Genomic DNA, 24,519 nt, shown 5'->3' on the forward strand with positions numbered 1-24,519 from the left:
AAGTGTTTCAGTTGTGTTTAAGTTCTTTCTGTGATGAGTAACTTGTTTTCTACCAAATTGAATGTTCCACCTATGGATACCTCTCTTAGAAAGTCTTCATTATATTGAGAATATATTTTCCCATACCTTTCATGCTTTGATTCTATTTACACCCCTGTTTCCATACAAAATGGAATTACTCTTCTAGGGGACATCCTTCCTGATGTTTCAAGATACTGTCATGTATCCCCTAAATTTTTTCTTTAGAGGGTTTTTACCATTACCTTATATAATCTAGAAGCCTTTTTTCATCTTAGCATATATCCAAACATACTCCAGCTTGTCTAAATAGGAGTGTGATAACGGGCATGAGCTGCCTAGCACTAAAGCACAAGACCGTCCCATCCCTCTTCTAAGAACTTTCATGAATGTAACCCGTGCTTACCCGGGCTTTTTTGAGTGTCTCTATCACACTGTTGATTCATGTTCTAAATCCTCTAAAGATTTGGCTTTGTTTGTTTTATCTGATGTGTCTGGGAAATCTTGTTTCCTATATACTCTTACTTGTTCAGTTGAGTAGTTTTAGACCTGAGAATAGAACTCAGGTTTATTCCCATTAAATTTAACTTTGTCAGAATCAGCTTATCCAGTCAGCGTAACAAGAATTTGTACAATTTGGATTTTTTCATTGAAATTTCCTTCAGAAAATTAGATGAGCAAGAACTGTGTATTTTCATCTAAATTATTAGAGGGCTGAAAGGGTCTAATTCCAATGGCACTGTATTAGACCTCTTCCTCCAATTGTATTGCAACAGAAAGCAAATTAATATAGAATATTAGAAAAATGCTCCAAGCTTTTGAGCAGTTTATTTTTTAATTGTTTCTCTAATTCTACCATGGCATTTCTATGATGAATAATAGAGACTCCCTTTATCTTGACAATGATCCATTAATCAGCACATTTGGATATGGTCGTTCAAACAACTATAATTATATCCATTGCAGCTTATATACTTTTTCTAAATCCTATGAGGTTGCTCTGGAGAGCAAATGGTATTAAGGGATATTAATACGCATTGAAAAGTTTTTAAATGCTACATAACTGGTATTATTACTGTTGCTATTATTTCCATTTTTACTAATAAAAGTAACATTAATGGGAGTAATGTCTTGCTCATATCACCCTATTAATCACAAAGAAAAGACTTCATCAGGTGAACTTGTTTTGTTCTCAGTCATACAGATTATTTAAACTAGTATTTAAATTATTTTTTGAAATATAGTATAAATACTAGGAAGTGCACGTATCATAAGTGTACAGCTATATGATTCTTTGCACTCTGATCACACCCATAACCAACACCCAGATCAAGAACAGAACATTGCTAGCACCCAGAAAGTCCTCTAACTAGTCCCTGCTTCATATCTACCAAAGGTAGCCATTACCTTGACTTACAACAGTAGAGATTAGTTTTGCTTGTTTAAAAAGTTTTTATGTAAATGGAATCATAAGTATGTTCTCTTTTATGTGTGGAAATTTTTTTACTCAATGTTATTATTCTGAGATTTATCCATATTTTTGCACGTAGCTGTAGATTATATATTCTCATTGTTGTCTAATATTTCACTGTGTAACTATACCCCAATTTATTTATCCATTCTACTATTGATTGGCATTTCAGTGCTGTTCAGTTTGAGGTTATTGTGCAGAGTGCTGCTGTAAACATTCTAGTATGTTATTCTGATGATCTTTTTGTCCATTTTGTTGGGTGTATCCTTACAAGTGGGGGTTACTGGATCATAATGTAGGCAGGTGTTTAGCTTTAAAAGATATTGCTAATTTCAAAAAACAGTTCTCACCAGCAATACATGAGAGTTCTAGTTGCTCCACATCCTCACTAACACTTTGTGCATTTTGTCTTTTTCATTTTATTCATTGTAGGGGAATGTATTGATATTTTATTGTGGTTTAGTTTGCATTTCTCTGAATACTAATAAAGTTGAACATCTTTCCATATGGATATCCTTTTATCATGGATAAAAGTGTCTGTTCCTGTTGGTTTGTCTAGTTTTTTGTTTTTTTTTTTCCTGATTGATTTGTATAAGTTCTTTATGTATCCTGGATATAAGAATTTGTTGATATATATGTTGCTGTGAATCTAATTTCTTTTTGATGTTTATTGTTTTAGAACATACTAGAAATGCACAAGATATTTGGGACTTACATTTTAAAATGGACATAGACCCATTCTTTAGGTGTTCAACAGGAGAGCATAAATAACTCTTCACTATGCTGCTTGGTATTTGCATATGATATAGCACAAAACAATGACAAAGACTGTATGGTAACAAAGAATTGGAGGAATTGTAGTCCTCTTGAAGAAAATAGAATGACTTATGTATTCTCACATAGTACACATATTCTTTCTTGAAAAAGAATATGGCAAAAAGATTTTCCCTGCTTAGGTTCATGTCTCATTTATGGCCTTTTGAGGTAATGATATATTGTACAGCGTGATTTTTTCCAAAACTATGTGGTTGCATTTAATGCAAATTTAAATCATCTAAATTTGATATTAAACAATAGAAAAGGAGTGATACATTTTCATTTTTAAGTAATAGGAGTATGATGGTGTGAAATGTCATCAATTCTCATATAACTTCACAGCTTTCCATCTAGTGAACTGCAAACTCTATTTACTATTTTTTTCCTTTGGCTCTGCCACATTATCTGGCAAATAAATCCTTTGTCAAGATTTATTTTGAATAAATCATATTTGGAATGATGTGAAGTCACTTAGATAAAATGCTACAGCCTTTTAACTATATCAAACCTCTTCAAGCCCCCAAACTCTGTTATTTAGTATTTAAGGGTAGTCAGAGGCTGAATTCTAATCCTGCTTCTGTGGTTGGTGCACTTTCTGAATTTGACAGTCATTTAAACTCCATGGGCATCATTTTCTTAACAATGTAAATTAAAAGCTTGGGCTAGAAGAGGGTCTCTAAAACTCCCTTTGGCTCAGAGACCTGTTCTGAGTATTCCTTGGGGATGAAAAGTTTGCAAATATCTTCAGATAAGTGAATCTCAGTATATCTGATGTATGTATACGGATATGAACCAGAATTCACTTGACTCCCTGTCATCAAATAATCAGAACTGTGAGAAGAGAGAAATGAATTGAAGGGAATTGGGAATGGTATTTTAATTGACTATGGTAACAATTTTCTAAGGACTGACACCTTTATAATATGTGACGTTCCCATGGGCTAGCATAAGGCCAAATAGTGCTTATTGCCGTTGGTCGATTTTCAGCTCATCAGCACTCTCATTAGCATTGGATAAGAATTACTATTTTTCCATAGCTTTTACAAAGCCTGGAGTTTTTCTATCTTTTCATATCATTTTTTTGTCAATTTCATGGCTATGAAATAGTTTCTGAATATAATTTGATTTTTGCCTTTCCCTGAAGACTCATAGAATTGAGCATCTTTTTATTTATTCATACAGCATATACCTGTTTTTCTATGAAATTACTATACATTTATTTTGCCCATTTTCCCATTGTTCATCTTTTTTTTCAAATCGAGTTATCAGAATGCTTTGCAAATCCTGTATTGTAGTCCTTTGTAGATTAATATGGTATGAAAATATTTTCTACCAACCTAATTTAGATTCTTACTCTCTTTATAGTATTATTGATAAACAGGTGTTCTTAATTTTAATGTAGTTGAATTTATCAATATTTTATTAGTGATTTTTGTGCCTATTTAATAAATCCTTCCATGCTTCAGTATTGTAATTTCTTGTCTTACAAAAATTTTACAGACTTACCTTACTAATTTATATCCTTAGTCCATGGAGAATTCATTTTTGTAAACAAAATGATGTAAAGATCCAATTTCACTTTATTCATGTAGATAACCAGTTGTCCCAGCACCATTTATTGACTAATCTATGCTTTGCTCACTTATTTGCAATGCCTGACTTGATATAAATCATTTTCATATATGCTTAAGATTATTTTTAGTTTGATTATTATCTTTATTCTCCCCCTTTTGTCTATCCTAATGCATTATCTTTATTATCATAATTTTCTAATAATTGTTCATCTTTGCACAGGAAAGTTCCTTAATCTTCTTTCTCTGGTGTATCTTGGCTATTTTGGGCTCTTTGTTTTTCTCATAGAACTTGTAGAACCAGCTTTTCGTATTCATTTAAAAAAAACTCATTGAGATTTTTACTGGAATTTCATTGAATCTATAGATCTGTTTGTATGTTTAAAATATTGATTTTCCCTGTTACCTATAACCCTGTGATCTTTCTGAAATATCTTAAACCCAACAGTTTTTTTTTTAAAGATAATTTTGGTCTTTCAGTGTATACAATTATATTTGCTAATATGATGTGTTTTTTTTCACTTATACTCTTGATAATGCTCATGTGCTTTTCTTGTCGTCTTACATTAGCTAGGACTTTAAGCACAGTATGTTGATAGTGGGCATCTTTATTTTGTTTCTGATCTTAAAGAGAGTATTCTAGATTTCACAATGAAGTATGACATATGCTATTTGTTTTAGATCATTTATCACATTTATTACATTAGGCAGGCAAGGAGGAAGACATCTACCATTTCTAGTGCCCACCAACTTTGCCAGATGCCTGTACAGCATTATCTCATTATATCCTGAAGGACTGGTATCACTAACCATTTTTAGAAACTGAGATTTTAAAAGATGCATAATTGCCCCCAGTGCAGTTAACAATTGGCCAGCTAGGATCTAAATTCATAGTTTAGCCTGCTTTTTTTTTTTTTTTTCCTAGTGTATCAGAAATATTTAGTTGTGCTGGGTCCCAGTATCAAGGCACTTGCCATATTGAACTGACCAGGGAAACAAACACCTAAACTGTAGACTTTCAGAGACAGGGATTAGGTCAGTCTTGGTCACTCTGTTATCTCTAAAGACTAGCACTGGGCTTAACACTTGGGGGGATTTCAGCCAATATTTTGAGTGTTTGAATGGAAGGGGCCCTCTAGTATGGATTGGGCTGTGCTTGGTGACTCTGCCTCAGAATGTGGTGAGTTTAACCTGACCACCAGTCTTCACTAATAGTTTACTAGTAGACAGTGACTCTCCCTCAAGGGTTCACTCTCTTGTGAAAGTTCTTAGGTGCTCACTATCTTACTTAGTGCCGTGCCTTGCTTACCTGTAGTTGCTTATGGTACTTTCTGTATCCAGAGTGTCAGGTCATTGGGCCTTGATGAGCTGAGACCTTGATTTGAGCTCTGATGCAAAGACATGAGTTATTAGATTATTGAATGACAATAGTCCTGAGGTAAAATCCTATTGCCAGGGTAAGAGTGAGACCCCTGTTAGTATATGAACCCTTCAGTGGGCATAGTAGAGATGCTGTATTACCAGGGAAACAGGTGTTAGTATATGAACCCTCCAGTGGGCATAGTAGAGATGCTCTATTACCAGGGAAACAGGTTAAGATTCTCTAGTATCACTTAGAATTCTATGTTTATAGTTTATCAGAAGCTGAGTCCAAACCATAGTGTCTCATTTTTCTTGGTACAACGCCATCATTGCCTAGAAAGTTGAGGGAGCTTTTGGCTTCTACTCTTTTTTTGGTTAAACTCGCTTAATTAGTGGGAAAAGACTGCCCTTTCCAAATAGCCACATTTGTGTTTGAGCTAACATTTTGTGGGATCTACGTTGTTACTCCTAAATGTAGTAAAGACTGAGATATATAGAAGATGTTGAGACTTCATTTACATGCTGTTCCCCTGAGGATGTCCTGGATTTCTTACCAGTCTCATAAAAGCCAGCCCTACCATCTGCTTGGTGAGATCAGGGAATGAACCAACGATCCAGCTAATGCCATTAAGCTTTCTATCACTGCCACCTCCACCCAGGGAGAAAAAATGCACTTGCTCTATAGGAGATCTATTTACTTCCAGACCAAATTCTATTATTTTTTCTTTGCTTTCCCCTCATCAGATAATTTGTTATGGTTTCTCAGTGGTGGAAATATTTGGCTGTTCACTGAGAAGATCTTTGAATATAAATGCCTCACTGAAAATTAAAATAACACCTCAGTTGGATGGAGAGAATGTTGTAAACACATTGGAATCCATTGTTGCCAGCAGAGTAGAACCATCCAATATGTATTTATGGTACCTGACTCGTGCCCTCAAGATATCACAGAGCTACTTTCTCTGATCAGAGCTCTTGCAGTGATACTTAAAAATGCATTGAATTTTCACGAATGTCAGCTTTAGCTATTGCAGTTGATCGCCCAATAGCTGAGGTTTATTAAAAATATACTGCCACCTATAGTACTATTTAACTCTCTTTGACAGGGCTCTTGTCATGAATGTTAACTAGACAAAGAGTTAATTTGGGGGCTGATTAGTTATTGTTTCTGTGAAGATTTGCTAATTTACATAGTATGTTTCTTTACTTACACATGTATGTATCCGTTTTCCTCTAGGAAAAGAAGAATACATTGCCACTTTCAAGGGATCTGAATACTTCTGCTACGACTTGTCTCAAAACCCCATTCAAAGCAGCAGCGATGAAATAACTCTGTCCTTTAAAACCCTTCAGAGGAATGGACTGATGCTTCACACTGGGAAGTCAGCTGATTATGTCAATCTCGCCCTGAAAAATGGAGCTGTCTCTCTGGTCATTAATTTGGGATCAGGGGCCTTTGAAGCACTAGTGGAGCCCGTGAACGGAAAGTTTAATGATAATGCCTGGCATGATGTGAAAGTCACCAGGAATCTGCGTCAGGTAACAGTGCAGTGGATAAGAGAGTAACTGGCTTTGTTTCTCGCTACAGCTGTGTGTGTGGTACTTGAAAACCCTAACAACATGATACAGGGCTCCTCAGAGTCGCTTACAAATTAGCTTTTTTCTTCTTCTGAGATGAATCTTCCTGCCATACTTGAGCAGGGGCATATCTAGAAAGTCCCAGGGGCCTAAAGGCTATTTTGACACAGCGACACATGGCAGTTTCCCAGAGGGCTGCAAGGTTAGCCCTGCGACCTGCCCTTCCTGTGATGTGTGTGATTCTGTTGTGTTTTTAGTTTTTTGTTTATTTGATTTTAAATTATAGTTTTCATGGTGATCATTTGGAAGCATGCACATTGGGGTCATTAAATCACAGTTCCTTTTTTGTAGTTAAAAAAAAAAATCCAACAACAGTGTGTTTGTGATTCGGGATTGTATCAGACCCTGCTCCCTCCCCACCCCAAACTCTGAAATGAGGACAAGAAGAGTCCCTGAGGGGGAACAATGACTTTGGGGGTTTCCACATCTCCTAAGAGTCTGTTTATGAAGATATTTTTACTTTTAGCACAGACACATATGTTAAATCCCAAATGTCTCTGGAGAGGCCAGTTCATCTTCTAGATGCCCATTTCTATTTGATTGTATTTTTAAAAAATTCTTCCAAGTGTCTACATGTTAGGAAAATATCAATTTTTCAGTAAATGTATGGGTTCCCATATACTGTATGCTTTTAACTGAGACATATTATTACAGTATATATATACAGATGAAAGTGAATAATAGATTGTCCTTTTATACTGAACATAAGTTTTGATTATTATTTGAAATTTTATCATATTACAACATACCATTTTGTTAAGTGTTGACAGTGACTAATTTTTCTGCAGTACGTGCTGATCTCAAACTAATATCCTTAACATATTTGTTGTTTCTCTGAACAGTTGCAGAATGACCGGATTGTCTCTGGTTTTCCTTTACTAAAACAGCCCTCTCTTTCTGAGCTGTTAATTGTCTAACCTTTTCTTTCCCACTTCTGAAAGGCTTAAACTATCCAAGCTAGAGAAGCAAACAGGAACTTTAGGTGCAGATTTAGTCTAGCTGAGGCAGAAAAGTAAAAATGAAGGATTTCTTGAGACCCTCCAAGACCTTTCAGAGGCCTTAGTGTCATGGGAGGGGCCCTGCATGCTTCACACCTGCCTCGGGGGATAGTTGCCCACCATCGGGGTAGCTGTAGACCACGGATTTCCTATAAGTGTGTCTCTTTGGTTTTCCCTTTTTATTTTTCTCTCAGATTCTCACCAAGAGGCCGAATGCTCATTTGAGAGAAGCACAGAAGGAAGGGTGGGGCTTGAGGAGCCTACTTTCTAGATTTGCCTTTGCTCAGGTTACAAACCAAACTGTGAATTGGTAGCTCAAAGGAAACTGCAGTTATACAGCCGGGGTGCATGTGTGGCAGGACAGATTAAAAACAAATCCATTCTACTCATTCTATGTGTCAGGATCTTTGCTTTGTTTCATTGCAGTAAACTGTGACCCTAAAGTCCATCAATATGACCGAAGGAAGTTTTGGAGTTGAGGAGGAGTCCTTGTATGCTGTAAAATTGAGTAGTAGGGCAATGCCAACTGATTCCTATGAATTTGCTGGGACTGGGGTGGGCCAGGGTTGGGGAGGGATCACTTATGGGCAAAAGGCGGCAGTGGTCAGCTGATGAGCTTTAGGCCTTTGAATCCCTTTTAGACTTTTTCAATGTCTGTCAGATGTACCCAGGGAGACAAAGGAACATTGCCATATGTCTGTTTCTGTCTCATAGCAAGTTACGAACAATACTGGCAGGAAAAATATTACCTCTGTGGGAGGCCTATTTGTTAGTCTGCTTTTTTCTTGTAAAATTTTTTTGCCCTTTTTCTATGTTACTAACATGCTTAATAACTAACATGTCATTCATGGAATGTTTCATTCTACTAACCGTTACCTGAATCAAAAAATGTACTAACATGGTAGAGACCATCATATTTTTTAAGTAACGATCGTTATTCTGTTCACAGTTTTTAATTTCCTTTCTCCCCCCTTCTCCACAAAGCACTCAGGCATTGGACACGCTATGGTAAACAAACTACATTGTTCGGTAGATATCATTCTAATTGTTTCTTATTTTGGGTTTGCCGTGTGTTTTCTTTCTTTCTTTTAACTGTAGACATCATTAACAAAAGAGGAACTGCGGTTGGTACTCTTCTGCTTACTTTGACCTCCTTCTTTTCATCTGTTGTTGACCTTCTTATTTTTTACCTGTTCCTGTCAACTTCTGTTTTCCAACTCACCTGTAGGGGCATCGTTAACGTTTCGAACGTTTTGCATCCAGCTGTGGTTAACACGGGATAAGACAAAATGGTGGCTGGCCCGAGTGACCGCAAGCTCAGCCAGTCTCGAACCATTCATGATGCATGGCATGCACCCTTGATTTGGGAATGCTGGAGATGCCACACCCACTCATCTTTCCGTCATCACAGAGCAGTTGTGTTTTCCTTTGGTTCTCCCCGTTTTCTTTCCTTTCCTTTCTGAACAGTACTGTCCCTCCTGCATGTGCACATCAGCGTGTGCTGCTTCCACTGGTTGTTTTGCTTCCCCTCGCCTTTGGCATGGACGTAGGCACTTGCATGCTGGACAGCTGCTGCTCAATAGTGCAAACAGTGACGTTGCTGGAAAGAGCTTGCGCCTTTTCTGTTAACAAGGTGCACGTTGTGATTAGTTAATAACAGACGACTAAACTTTGCTAATATGTACTACCAGCAAAACTAACCTAGGAAGCATTTTACTAACACCATTTTTGTGTCTGCTAAATAACTTTTGAGTTGCCATAGGGATGATGCTGACACTAGTTCAATAATCAGTTAACTCTCTAACTAGTTTAGATCTCTTAGGGCTAGTTGCATAGAATCGGAGAATAAACCTCAAACAGACATGAAAATGGGTTCCGCCATAGGTCTAAAAATAAAAACCAAACAAACAGAAAAAAAAACAAAAACCGAAAAACGCAAAATGAAAAACTAAAACAAAACAAAACACAAAACAGGCATATCCCAGGATTACAGTATGTAGGTCTGAGTATAGCGTGTCCTTTCCCTGTGCTTTGTTATCTAGGTGACAATATCAGTGGATGGGATTCTTACCACAACGGGCTACACGCAAGAAGATTATACCATGCTGGGGTCTGATGACTTTTTCTATGTTGGAGGCAGTCCCAGCACAGCAGACCTTCCCGGGTCACCAGTCAGTAACAACTTTATGGGCTGTCTCAAAGAGGTAAATATCACTGTCACCAGAATCATTCCTAATTCATGACCTCATCATTTCAGATCCAGACTGAAAGCACCTTTGCTGAAGACCCAGAGTTTGTGGTGTCAAAGGGCACAACCTTAAATTCAATATTCCACTGTTGTTTATATAGGATTGGGGGGATGGGGGCAACTCATAGAACATTATCAAGGAATTAAGTTCCTCTTCTTTACAGTCTGTAAGTAATTCACAATTAAGATTTGCAGGGGCAGTTGTATATTAGCTATAAAAGAAATTCAAACACAAAGAAATATTGGGTCTAGAGTTAAGCCAAACACCTTGCTCATTTCTACTTAAATGCCTTAGGTGTTATATATACAGCGGTGACTTATTTGACCATTACAGGAAAGAAGAAGAAAAAAAATAGGCTATGAGAGACCAAATGCAACAAAAACAAGATGAATCTATATGATGAAATAATTTTGTTCCTAGATTTTAAATATGTTCTGAAGGAAGTAAAGATGTTTCGTTTGTGGTCCAATGAGCTCACTTGATATTTACCTGAGTGAAACTATCAGGCTAAAAGATACCAAGAATTTCATCCCTCATTCTCAGCTGTCATTGTTGGTTGTAACTTTTGATAGGATCGGAACTTGTTGGGGTATGGGAAGAAAAAGATCAGGAAGATCTTTGGATTTCAACTTGTATGAATATTTTTCCATAACAGCTGCCTGTTTTCATTCAGGCACAACCCAGTTTCTCTTGGCTGCTAGAACCAGAAGTTCCTCTTGCATTATATGGCTGTAGTTTAATGGTACAGACCTCTAAAATATAAAATTTAATAACTTTGAATTTATTAATGATTAGCTATAGGTGGTGTTGGTAAGCAGTGATGTACTTTGGTTTATTTATTTATTTATTTATTTATTGGAGTATAGTTGCTTTACAATGTTGTGTCAGTTTCTACCGTACAGCAAAGTGAATCAGTTATACATATACATATATCCCTTCTTTTTTGATTTGGTTTATTTTAAAGAAAATATTGTAATCATATAAACTCGATTCAAGTAAGCATCAGTGAAAAACAATCAGTGCTCGAATTATCCTTACCTGTTTTCCATTTATGTAAATATACTGGATGCTGCATTGCCCAGTATGTGAATGTATATGGAAGAGTCCTAAGAAGGATTCGAAAACGCTATAGTTTTAACAAATACAAGGAGATGCAGTTCTGAAAGGCTGAATCTAGCTATGCTTTGTGGTGGAAGGGATTGACTGCCTCCCAGAGAATAATTTTTACTTTTTACAGATACATAACATGACCCAGGACTGCGCTAAGCTCTGTGAGCATTATAAAATCCTAATAATTATTATCATTGTTATAACAGTAGGCATTTTCTGAGCTCTTATTTTGTGCCTAATACTAAGAGCCTTGCAGGAATCTCCACAACGTATGAAGTAATTATCTGCATTTTTCAAACAAGGAAACTGAGGTTTGGAGAGGTAAGTTTCTTGAGCAAGGTCTCACGGCTAACAAGTCTGCAAGCCTAGAGCATGATCATGGCAGTCTGAATTCAGAGACTTGTGTGCTCTTAGCCACCATAATACACAGTGTCCTAACAGAATGTTTGTTAGAAGATTGTGTAAACCCTCAATTCTGTTACAAACAGAAACAACTTTTAGAAATGTATGCTAGACATTTCTGTGTGGTACAGTTATGCCCATTTGAGTACAAAAGAGAGTGAATGAGTGGGGGTCAAGTAGACAAGGAAGATACACAGAAGAGTCAGGACGTGAGCGTCTTGAAGGGTAATTATGAGCCAGGGATGGAGGACATGTTTCAGGTTGGGGAGAAGCATGATGAAAACATAGTTAGATTTCACAATATGATGCCTGAAACCCTTTCTGGTGATAGGAATTGGGGTGGGGGCAGAATCACAGCCCCAGTCATCCACACCATTTCCTCACTTTCACTATGAACAGACCAACCTACGGTCAGCCCCTAGGCCCTGCTTTATCTGCAGAAAGTTAGTCTTGCTGTGGACTGGAAAAAGGAAAGGGAATCTAAGGATTTCGAGCAGAAACTGGAATCTAGCTAAAGAGCCCTTTTGGGTATCCTGTAAAAACATGAGAGTTTCTGCAGTGATCGCTCAAGTTCAGCTGAGCCTCATTGTCTTCTGAGTTCAGTTTGGGTGAGGCAACTTTCTGTGTGTGTGAATCTTCAGTGGATTGCCTTAATCCAAATTTACAGTTTCAGATTGAACTGTACTTCAGATTAATATCTTTAAGTGTTAATTAGCAGTTGAGACACTTTAGAACTCATCTCTTTTTAAAAACTAAAGTATAGTTGATTTACAATTTTATATTAGTTTTAAGTACAGCATAGTGATTCAGTATTTTTGCAGATTATTCTCCATTATTGGTTATTACAAAATAACGGCTATAATTCCCTGTGCTATATCCTTGTTGCTTATGTATTTTATACTTATCTTTTTAATTGGTCTTTCAACCATAAAAACCAAGTCAGGTGATTTTCCATTTAATTGGCAGCTACTGAGTCCAAACAATGAGGATTCACTCAAGTTATTGTCTCTGTAGGTTTGGCATAGATATCACTCATCTTACCGATAGGGCACTTCCTACATCTCTCTCTTCCACAGCCTGGGGTATGTGTCTGGAGCAAGTCTTGCCAGTGTTTTACGGATATATAATCTCTTACAGTTTATTTCCTCCTGACACAGTAGAGTGGAAGGATACGGGCACAATCAGCCCATAAATCAAAACACACGTTACTTGGAGAGGTTTTGGATGGTTCATAGTTTCCATCCAAGTCTGAGTTACTATCTGTTTAGAATGCCCTGCTATTCCTACTAACTGAAATGAAATTGTGACAAAGTATCATAGATTTTGAATCAAATCACCTTATTTCAGATGGGTGAGCTCTGTAGAGTTGCTGAAAAGAGAGAAACATACCCATGTTCATTCTCACCACATCCCTCTTACGCCCATGTGAGCCTTCCTTAACTCTTATCTCAGGCTTTCTGCCCTCAGGCATGTTATATAAAATCTTAATTATGATTTCATCTATGGCTCATAACATTTTTATTTTCAGTCTAGTATGTGATCCCCCTTAGGATAACCAGTCCTGGGGGAGATACTCATAACACTATGTCTGAAGTCATAGAAGAAATTTTGGAGTGTTAAAATAGGAAGAATCCTGGAAGTCATTTTTCAAGTCCAACCTCCTTATTTTGTAAATGGGGAAACAGACCTAGAGGTTGTCTGTCCCACCGAAGAGCATTGAAGGGGTAACAGGATTAAAACACAGAATATTGTCCAGATAAAATATAATACTTGAATGACTGGCTCTGTTTCATTATAAACAGTGGCACTCAAGATACAAAACTAGAGATGGCCTACCACTCTCACTAACTCACATCTTCATTCTTTAAAGATTAAAGTAAAAAAAAAAATTACTCCATATAATGAAACAACCCATAATCTAGTGTTTATTAGAAACAATTAGCAGTTAGGGCTCTCCCTACATGGCATTTGATAATGCTTATTTGAAATAAGACTTGGCTTGCATGGAGAGCAACCAACCCTCCTTAAGAAATTTTTTTTTTAGTGATTAACAAATTTCAAAATAAAGTAAAATTATTCCAACAGAATTTGGCAAAACCTAACCTGAACTTCATATATTACTTCGTTCAAACCGAGAGGGAGCTTTAAATGGCCAAGAATTTATAATAAGGGGATCAAAGTAGTTTTTTAAAAAGTATTTATATTTTCATCATAAATAAATCAAAAAGACTTTGGAGAAATGTTTGAGGTTACTGAAAATGACTTTCAAGGGTATAAATTTGAGAAAAGTTACAGGAAAAATTGTAAATAATAACTTACCATTATATACAGCCCACATCTATGAAATTCCTAGAGGATAATAGATCTTTGAAAATATGCTTTTTAAATTTGATTTTTACAAAAACAATACTAATCATGCTTGGGCAGAAGCATTTGTTTATATTCTTTGCATTTTTTATACCACTGAATAAAACCTGAAATATATGTTGCTTAAGAAGATCATTTAAAAACAAATTTAACTTTTCCAGCAAGCAGTTTTTTGAGTGATTGCTACAACAGGAGAGGGAATTAGAAGATGCTGTAGAAAGTTAAATCATGGCGTCTAAGGGAGATGTTTGGAGTCTATTTGAGGACACCTACTGCCCTGCCCATTCACCTTTAACAACTTGGAAAGCTTTTTTTTTTTTTTTTTTTTTTGCTCTAAAAGTATTACAGTTGATTCCTAAGGTGCTCATTAAAGGTTTTTGTTTTGTTTTTTAACATTCAAAGATAGGTGGCAAACTCACTCATACGTGCTTCTACCCCAATATTTTGACCATGAGGGCTTCTGCAGTTAATGACTTACAAGGAAGGGTCATGCTGCTCCCTCATTAATCTTGCCTCAGAATCTCCTTGGGCTATTATGCATTTCTTAGCCTCTTTGTGCCTCCAAAATGCTTTGAAACACCTATCTCCCTCTTGCAGAGTGAACATTATTCAACATAGTTTGCTAGTAGGGAAATGAAACTGAAGGAGGAGGAAAGGATTGTACTGGATAAAACAACCTAGACTGCTTTATTGGAAGTTTGTTTGTAGCCATGTGTACTTGCTGGAGTTTTACAGTCAGCTGTGCAAGTAGAGACACTGCCTGTGTGAGGAAATTTAGAATGCTGCCACTAAAAGTTGCGTGGGATGAGCCTAAGGAAGGATTCTAGAAAAATAAATAAATAAGTGAAATGCTAGGGGAATTAATTAATTAATCCCTACTGAAAATTTCATCAACCTAATTAGATCAGCGCAGGCTTTAATTACATTGAGAAACTTTTAGCACTAAAAATCTGGAAGAAGCTATGAAGTGGATGAGGTTCAGAAAATATCCTCTTATGTGAGCATTTTCACCCACTGTGAAAAAATAGTTGATACCTGCATGTAATCAGCATGGTCCTCTCTGCCATTTGCAGTGGCATCGCCGTAATTCACACAATGTACCAGTATCAGCACCAGGAAAAAGGTGCAATATTTCCTTTGCACAAATACCTATTAATTCCTGTCTTACGTCTTGTGGACAACAGAGAACTTTGGAAGATTGTGAAGGCTTCTCAATTTATCCCCTTCTATGGTAGAACCAGCTCGTCAAATGTGGGTTCTCAGGTGTCCTTCTGTTCTGTCTTATTTCCCTCACTACTCAGAGTAGAGTTCTTTACATGTAAGAATAAAAATCCATGGCAGAATTTGCATTTTAAGTTATTTTTCCAATTTTTAAATAAAAGGCTTTGTGACCTGTTGGAAAAATTTAACCTCAAGGAAACTTTGGAGGGTAAGGAGATCTTCACTGATAATCATGCAACTCGGGAAGAGGGAGGACTTCTTTATCTGGGAGAACGTCCTCATGGGGGTTCCAAAGTCATGATTAAACACGTTTCTCCCAGGTTTTCATTTCCTCCAGACTCTTCCTTGTTGAGGTCCCTGATACCTGTAGATAGTTTCTGCCTTTCCTGTCTTATTACATTGTCACAGTCTATATTGATAAGTAGCATTTTCCAATACATTTATGTTAACCTTTCCACATGTCTCATTCATTCTTTTGGAAAGAGAATTGCTGTTTGCATTCCCATCTCACTTCCTGCTAGCCATTTTCCATACATATCCACATATTTTTACTCACCATATTATTACATAACTAAGGAAAATAAATTCTACCTTAATTATGTTTGGCAAAATGTCCTCAACTTAACTAACCATTCTAAGATAGATGTTACTAATGCCCCCCCCGACTAAATAATAGACTGTACAAAAATACAAAGTAATTCCTGTAACACAAGGACTCACACATTGGCTCTGGGCTGCCTTCCTAGAGGTAGGGTCTTGGTTTAGTGACTTGTAAGAGAGCTTAGTTTAGCCTAGATGAAGAGGAGGCAAATTGACTTACAGTGTTGGGCAAAAATTCTAGTCTAGAAAGAAAATAAGTTTCTCCACCTGAAAGAAAAAACCACAGAAGATGGCAGTTTGCTTTTAAAACTTTAATGAGAAAGCAAGATGGAGTTTGTGGGAATGTCAAAGAATTTGACAAATTCTTATGTACCATTAACCTGATTTATTATAAGCCCTGCCTGATGTCTTTCAGATCTTGGAAATACTGAAATGTGTTTCAACTCTTCTGCTGTAATAAATTGTTGCCACTAAAATTCAAACAGAGGTCAATTACCCTTGCCTCCTTTCATTTTCAAGACAGCAGACCATGGCTTCTTTTAAGTCAGAAATCCCCCTTTCCTTTTTAAGGATGTCTTTTCAAGAACCCCTGTGAGATAATAGTAATTACCTAAGTTGAGTACTTTTCCTAGTTTGAGCACATTGCCTGAATGAGCTCATCTAAACATACTCTAGTGATATAAACTCGGTGGTACCTAATTGTGGCTAGGATTATACAAGGCATTATACAAAGGGATGCTAAAAGTCAGAGCAATTATAAAAGGGTAAGAAGAGTTGGTATATTCCAGAATAGTGATAATAACATATTAAGCATTTCCTACGTCTCATGTAATTTCTACAACACCCAGTGAGTTACCCCATTGTACCTAGGGCACAGTCAGCAGCAACACAGCAAACATAACAATTTACTCCTAAAAAATAAATTAATGAAACTTTGTGAAATAATTAGATATTCAGTATTTCAAACATAGCAGCAAGGTAATCACGGAAGAAAAACACCATTTTTTTGCGTGTGTGTGGTGGACTTAATGGCATTTTATCTTAGGTTTTGCTTTTATTATTAAATTGCCTAGAGGGGTGCACTGTCATTGTTTTCCAGTGCTTTGTATGTTCAAAAGTAACTCTCTGAGCATCTCACAAGTTACATACTAGCAGTATCCCTATTTGACAAATGACATGCAGACAGGAGAAGTTAGGTAACTGACTAGGAGAAAACAAGCACTAAGTAGCAGAGCCAAGATCTGAATCTGTTTTTATAAATTTATTTATTTATTTATTTATTTTTGGCTGTGCTGGGTCTTCGTTTCTGTGCGAGGGCTTTCTCCAGTTGCAGCGAGTGGAGGCCACTCCTCATTGCGGTGCGCGGGCCTCTCACCGTCGCGGCCTCTCCGTTGCGGAGCACAGGCTCCAGACGCGCAGGCTCAGTAGTTGTGGCTCACGGGCCCAGCCGCCCCGCGGCATGTGGGATCTTCCCAGACCAAGGCTCGAACCCGTGTCCCCTGCATCGGCAGGCAGACTCTCAACCACTGCGCCACCAGGGAAGAGATCTGAATCTTAAGTAATCTGACCACAGAACTCTTGCCTTTAACAGCTACTCTATGTTGCTTCCTTTACTCATAATACAATCTTGCTTCTATTTCCTTGTTCTCAATATTTTTATTAAGGTATAATTAAATGAAATGAACTTTACAGGAACCTTGAGGAGAAAGAGAACACAAAAATGCAGCCTAGATTACTAGGATGTTGCAGAAGGGGGTGTCTAAGTGGGAGGGGAAAGAACAGGAAATATTTCGTGGATGCCCAGTTACACGTGAGCTTCCAGTGGGGATTTTTCTCCTACTGTTCTGACTGGTACTGGGATGTCACCTCTGTGAACTGCCTCTCTGCTCTGTAAGTCTGCATCCCTTCCTCCTCTAAGGGTGTAAATAAGATAATAATGCTTGTCATAAATTTCTGTACTCTGTAGCCAACCGTATGAACAGGGATACACAAAAAAACACATTTGGAAGTACTTGCTAGATTTCTATAAAGTATTGGCTTCATAGATTGCTAAGAGTAAGTTTCCTTCTGTGCCTTGTAGCCCTGGGGACAAGGGAAATAAGCAATTAGGGCAGAAGCCAGGCATTTTGCCATAGCCACTCCTCTTCGAGATTGGGTTCAGGAAGTCCCATCTGCTCAGGTCCCCAAGGAAGTGGAACTCAGGTCTTTAGTCTCCAAAATAGCTGGTGAGTTCTTGTCTGGAATTCAGCTTTTTGAACATAGCAACCTCCCTTCCAGGGGACCCACAGATTTTTATTTCCCATCGTATTCGGCAGATGCCCCATAGCCTGGAACTATATCAGCAGTTGACATAATGCATTGTAGTGCTTTCAGATATCAAGCTAGCATAACATGGTTTGGTAGGGGGTTCAATGACATTTTAAGGAATTGATGCATATTATAGAATATGACATTTTCTAGCCCAGCAGAAAGCAGTAATGAATAATGTCTAAGACTTAACATTTCCTCTTAATTTCAGCACCTACTAGAGTACCCTGTTTAAATTGTTCCATTCACTTAGGCATGTGTGCATTCTATGAGTCAATGTTAATCAATACCTACTATGTGCTAGACTCTGTACGAGACACTGGGGACACACAGATAAATAACACACCTAAGAATCTGGAAGGAGAGCCTGACAAAGAAACAGAAAATTAAAATACAGGTTCTTTAAATGAGGTATTGAAAATTGCTCTAAAAATACAGCAGAAGCTGTCATTAATTCTGCCAGAGGAAATCTATAATACCTTCAAAGAGAAGGTGACAGAGTAATCTGAGTTATCCTCTCTGTCTCTCTTTGCTCAGCTCTATAATGGGCATGATATTACATGGGATTCAAGCACAATGAATTAGTTCTGCTCTCAGAATTTGAAAAGAATAGGAAAGATAAAATGATATGAAGGATTCGAAAACACATTACAAAGAAGAAGAAAAGCTCCATAGAAATGCAAGCTTGTACTTTACTGAGTTTGAGCCATATTTTAAAAATCTGATATCTGTCCAAAACAAAGTGAATATTTTGGTCTTCATGTTAATTTCTACTATGAGACGATATACTCTCATCTTAGTTCTTTGGATCAAGTGCTGTTTTTGGAAGAAAATTATTCCTGTACACCATAATTGACCTTTTTTTCAGGAGAATTATCACTATTGAAACACATTTAAAACAAATTAATTACTTTAAAATGAAAATAATTCTGTTATCATTCAGAAGCATGTGATTTTAAATAATAGGAAAATGAGATTTTTATCTTTGTTGAGTAAATATTCTGCACACAGAGAAATTGGTGACTCTGAGTGTTCAGTTTAGTTCCACATGTATGATATGACTATCTACTATGTGAAGTACCAGGATATGATAATTAGGTTGGCATAGGTTATCTAATCCAGGTCATGATAAATTAATTGTCCATCAAACATATATATTTTTCTGAACTTAAGTTTCTAAATTTGAATCAAATGTGATGACGGTAACCAGTTATAGATTGGTATTCCATTAAATTAGTTAAGACAAATTGCTTTAGAATCAGACAGACCTGGGTTCAAATCCTGGCTCCGTAGACTTAGTAGTTGTGTGACCTGAGAAAAGTAATTTAATGTTTTTTTGCTTCATTTTTCCTTCACTCTAAAGGATTAAGTAAAACTATGTAACTAAAGCACTCAGCATAGTACCTGTTATACTGTAATATTTCAATAAATGGTGTGTGTTAACTACAAATACACTGCAGATAGGAATGTGGCCTATACATATATATTTCACAGACATGTAACCTATGTAGTCACACAGGGCCCTCACACGCATAAGGACCCTGCTCTTGGTTTAATATCTTCCTCTTGCCATCTTGAAATTCTTAATAACTTTTGAACAAGGAGCCCTTCATTTTTATTTTGCACTGGACCCTGTGAAGTATGAGGACTGTCCAGGTTGCAGACGAGTCTATGAGATTTTGCACATATTATCTCATTTTAAAAGTTATTTCATTTAACTGTCCTAACAGCTTTGTGAGGAAATTGAATTGACTTGGAGGCCACAAGTTATTTATAACATCATCAAGGCCACATCACTCATATGTAGAAGAATCCAGAAGAAAACCTCTGTTTATTGACTCTAGCCAGTGTGCATTCCTCTTTTGTTCACCTGAATTATAATAGCCACCTTCCAATGTATCAAAAATTAGTAAAGACGACTGAGAAACTCAGCATTTTTAGAAAAACACTGATATCTTTTTAATAACTGGGAATAGTCACTTAATTTTTATAGTTCAAATGCAAATAGTTTTTTGTTTTTACTTTTTAAGGATTTTATCATCATCATCAGATTTCACATAACATTATTTTTTGAACTCAGTCACTGTATTCCTTCCCTGTACTCACCACCTGTAGACAAAGCAGAGTCTCATATGTAAGACTTCAGTGCTTGTTTGAAAGAGTAAATTGACCTTTTTGTTAACATTTTCTTCTATAAGGTCGCCAGACTGAAAGGTATGATCACCAACGATTGAAATCAATCCTTCCTTAACATTACCTTTTGCTATTATTTAATAATTATTTGATTTATCATGGATTAATCAACACATTGATATAAAATTACATGGTGTTTATATAGAACAATTTGTAAACAGTGGCATGCGACTTAAAGCTGTAGGTTTTAGGTAGTTTAAAAGGAAGCAATTCTTAGCCCATTTAGGGATTTACTATTCAAGGCGTGTCCTGTGAAGCAGCGGCATCAATATCACCTGGGAGCTTGTTAGATGAAAAACCTCATGGTCCTTCCCAGATCTACTAAATCAGAATTTATATTTTAATAAGATCCCCGGGTGATTTCATATGCAAATTAAAGTGTGAAAATCACTGAGCCAGAGCTCGTCAGCCACCATGTTTTGTTGACATCATTGACCGTAAGATGTACAATTATGATATGACTGGCATTAAACACTGCCAATTAACCTAGGCTAGAATGCACCTCAACTGCAACTCAGATCTGTATTTTAGACATATTAAAATATAAAACAGTGTATAATTTAGTAGCTCAGTAGTGACCCTGAGGCTTACAGCCAGAGCCTCAGCACCTCAAAGTGCCAAGACCCTGGGAAAACCCTCCCAGGCTCAGTCCTCCCCCAGCCCCTGCGTGGGCTCAGCCTTTTTCGGAAGATGGACATCAGGATCTTCGCATCCAATTACACTGAGGGCAAATAAATCACCAGGATCCACACTGAGCCAGTCCCCCAACAGTCTAAATTTAGAGGCCAATACAGTCTTGGGATGAGTTGTACTTACTATCCAAGCAATAAGCTTTTGCTAACGAAAGAGTTGGAAGTAAGCCCATGACCATTAAAGTAAAATGCCTCTGTGTTTTAATAACAATCTTAAACTAGGTCTCCTAACCTCTATTTGATTTTGAGTACTGCTTTCATAGCAAAATTTGTTCACTTGCAAAAGTGCTGAAAATCACCGTGTGCAGGTTTACTTGGGTTAATTATTATTTTTGCAGGGTAATATTCTTATGCTGAATTTTCCATATATACTCTTCACATTTTTTTCATGCCATGGTTTATTCAGGATTATTTTACCTTACCACAATTTGCTAACTTAAACAGATTTATGTGTATTTATTTACATTTTAACAACTTTGTAACATAATGGGTTATGCCCTAAAGGAAGTAAACTCTTCCTTGGATATAAATTAGACGGTTGGGGATTTGAGGCGTTAAGGAACCATTTAGGGAAATGCTCCTTCTGCAACATGAATTTTAATAAGCGCCCCTAGAGGCAGCTAAGAAGTATGACACCTCTCTAAACTGAAGCCACTCAGCCTGAAATTTTCTTGGTGATTCAATGAACAGAGATGCCTTTAAGTGACGTGAATGGGAAAACCATTAATCCCAGGAAGAGTGTGAAGTGTGTGCTTATGTGATGCTTATAAAAAGATAACTTTGTCTGAAGTGAAGTGGCTGCAGAGAGAGAGGGAAGTACAACAGACCCCCTGAAAATTTCTTTAGGACACCAGATTTTTATGGCACTTTATATCTTTCCTCACTATCTTCCTCTAAACGCAATTTGTAATTAGAGGCTATTTGTTCTTGAAAATATATTCAAACTAAATTTCTTTGGCTTTATTAGATTAGAATTACACTGAAAATACCACCACTTACTTTAATCCCCCAACCAGGGAAATGCTGCCTTTTTCCACTTCATACAACTTTACTTGCACTTTTAATGCAACTCTTTCTTTCTGTCTTGAAAATACACATAGCGCAGGAAGCAATTAAATTAGAAATGGAGTATCCAGAAGTGTAGTTTAAGTAATAGGAAAGGTTTTTTTACATTCATATTAGTTTTTCTTTAAGTACTGTAGTACTTATGATTCTTGAGTAACAATCCTTCGAAATGTGTACATTTATTCACCAAGCCCTCACTGAGTGCTAGCTGTGTCTCTAGCACTGATTAGATGCTGGATTTACAAATATGGATGATTTTCATTGCCTTGGCTGGATTCTGAAGACACATAACCATAACCAGAATGAATTTCAGTGCTTTTAATTCAACAACAAAATGTATCAAATGACCTCCATGAAATGAGCCTGTGCAAGATGCCAAGTGAGGATAGAAAAAGAATAAGACATGGTACAGATGAAACAAACACGTAGGTAATTAGGTCACCTGATTCTGCTTTTCCACCTCACCTTGGGCTTATCTCTATCACCGTATTAACTACTATAATTGTATCAGTGTTCGATCAACTAGGGTTTCTCAGGAAGATTAAGCCCTAACGCCCTAAGACATCCATTGTATGTAATAGTGCTAGTTATGTATCATCATTGGGAGAACTGAGAAAATTGTTACTCAGCTGATTTTCTGTGTTCTGTGGTTCAGATGAGGACTTTGGTTGAGAAAGGCTAGGGGAGACTTTTTTGCTAGCAGGGATTGTGACTATTTCTTTAGTGCTAGAACCTGAGGCATAGTTGGTGCTCTATAACCCTTGAGTAGATTTATTATAATTACACTTAAGTGGGATAAGTTCTACAGCAAAGTTTTGTGCTGCATTCTAGGGCAACACAGTGTAGGGAGGGGGGTCAAGAAATGTAAAAAAACAGAGTTTCCCAAGGAGATACTATTTGAGCTTAGCATTGAAAGGAAAATAGTATATCTCCAAGTGAATAGGATGTGAGCTACAAAGTTTGAGACAGAGGAAAAGTTGGAGAAAGGGCACGGTTGTAAAAGAATACACAACCATGCTTGGGGGAATGTCTAGGGTCAGTCAGTGTGACTAGGGAAAGGATGTACAGAAGGGAGGTGAACACTGATGCTGGATAAAAATTGGAGGAAATGATGTTGAAAATGGATAAAATGATGACAGGATATGACTGCCCCAATGGTTGAAAGTTTTGTGTATTAAAAAATCATCTGAGAGTTTATTAAACTGCAGATCCCTCTCCCCATAGCTTCTGATTTAGCAGTGGACCTGAATTTTTAACAAAAATTTAAGGTAATACCGATGCAAATGATATAAGGACTTTAACAAAGACTGCTATTTGTTATAGGGTGCTATGGATACTTCTAGAAAGGTCTGTGATAGGGCCAGGATTTAACATGAAGGATCAAAAGACCCTAAGCCTCCAGTTTAAAAAGGAGAAAACTGAAACAGACCAAGGGAGAGATGTTAAGGGTTGATCTAGCAAGGGAAGAATGGGGAATAACAAACAATCCAGAGGGACCTCAAAGGTAGAATCAAGGTGACTTGATGAGTTTTGGGGAAGAAAGAATAAAAAATACCAAGACAAGACAAATCTATATATTTCAACCAAAACAAAGCAATCAAACCAGATCTTTTTCTTCAGATCAGAGCTCAAAGGAATGGGGAACAAGAGCAGTGGGAAGCATGAAGGAAGTAAGAAAACGGGCTTCCCGGGATGCACTTTTTGATTATTTGGACTGCACAACTCTGAAAGTTGGCCAGCACGTGTGAAGTGTAACCCAATGCATTTTACTTAACCTCTCTGAGCACCAGGCTTTTCATCTGTCAAGTGAGGGGATTAAGTTTTATGTACTTTAAGGTCCTTTCCTACAATGTTTAAGTCCTGAGGTAAACCCTTCCTATGGTAGTGGTTGCAAACACATAAGCATTTTTTACAAAGCTATCTGAAAGTCCTATTCTCAAAAGTCCTCTAGCCAAAAAGGTTCTAACATATCACTCTGAGTGACCTTCATTATCCTCAAAAGATAAGAAAAGATAAGATTTTTTTCCACCTCCCTGATCAAAAACAGAACAAAACAACAAACAAAATGCTCCTAAAATCTAAGACAAAATGTGGGTTGAAAGAGATTCCTATCTTCCTGCTTAGTTTATTATTTTTTCTTTCTTTCTTCTCACCTTGCCCTTAAGGAAAGTTTGGCAAAGCCTCCAGAATCAGATTATCAAGAAGCAGCACAAATTTAAGAGCCTTTCTCTGCCCAGGCCCTTGAAGTCTTTCTGAGGCAACCACCTGCTTTGATGCTGGGAGGCCAGCATTCTCATTAAGTTTTATGGTTTTCAATCAAACAAGCTTCATCGCTCTAAACCCATAGCCAGTCCCGCAGTCCAGTAATAGGGCATATGATGAAAACACTCAGTGTTTTAAAAAATTCAAAACACGAGCTATGCTTCCACTGCTGTGTAC

At 37.1% G+C, this 24,519-nt stretch overlaps 1 protein-coding gene across 21 annotated transcripts in view; it reads left to right on the forward strand.

Moving 5' to 3' along the window:
* NRXN1 (neurexin 1) overlaps positions 1–24,519 on the forward strand; it is a 1,120,109-nt gene that overhangs the window by 431,481 nt on the left and 664,109 nt on the right. For 10 of the 21 annotated variants that reach the window (XM_082427614.1, XM_082427616.1, XM_082427620.1 and 7 more), the window contains 3 exons: positions 6,476–6,777; positions 8,859–8,903; positions 9,917–10,078. In XM_082427614.1, coding sequence (XP_082283740.1) covers positions 6,476–6,777; positions 8,859–8,903; positions 9,917–10,078 — 509 coding nt within the window. The remainder of the gene's footprint in view (positions 1–6,475; positions 6,778–8,858; positions 8,904–9,916; positions 10,079–24,519) is intronic. The other 11 variants (XM_082427619.1, XM_082427621.1, XM_082427624.1 and 8 more) reach the window with 2 other exon arrangements.

This window comes from Balaenoptera physalus (genome assembly GCF_965194825.1).
Source record: "Balaenoptera physalus genome assembly, chromosome: 15".
Lineage (NCBI taxonomy): Eukaryota > Metazoa > Chordata > Mammalia > Artiodactyla > Balaenopteridae > Balaenoptera > Balaenoptera physalus.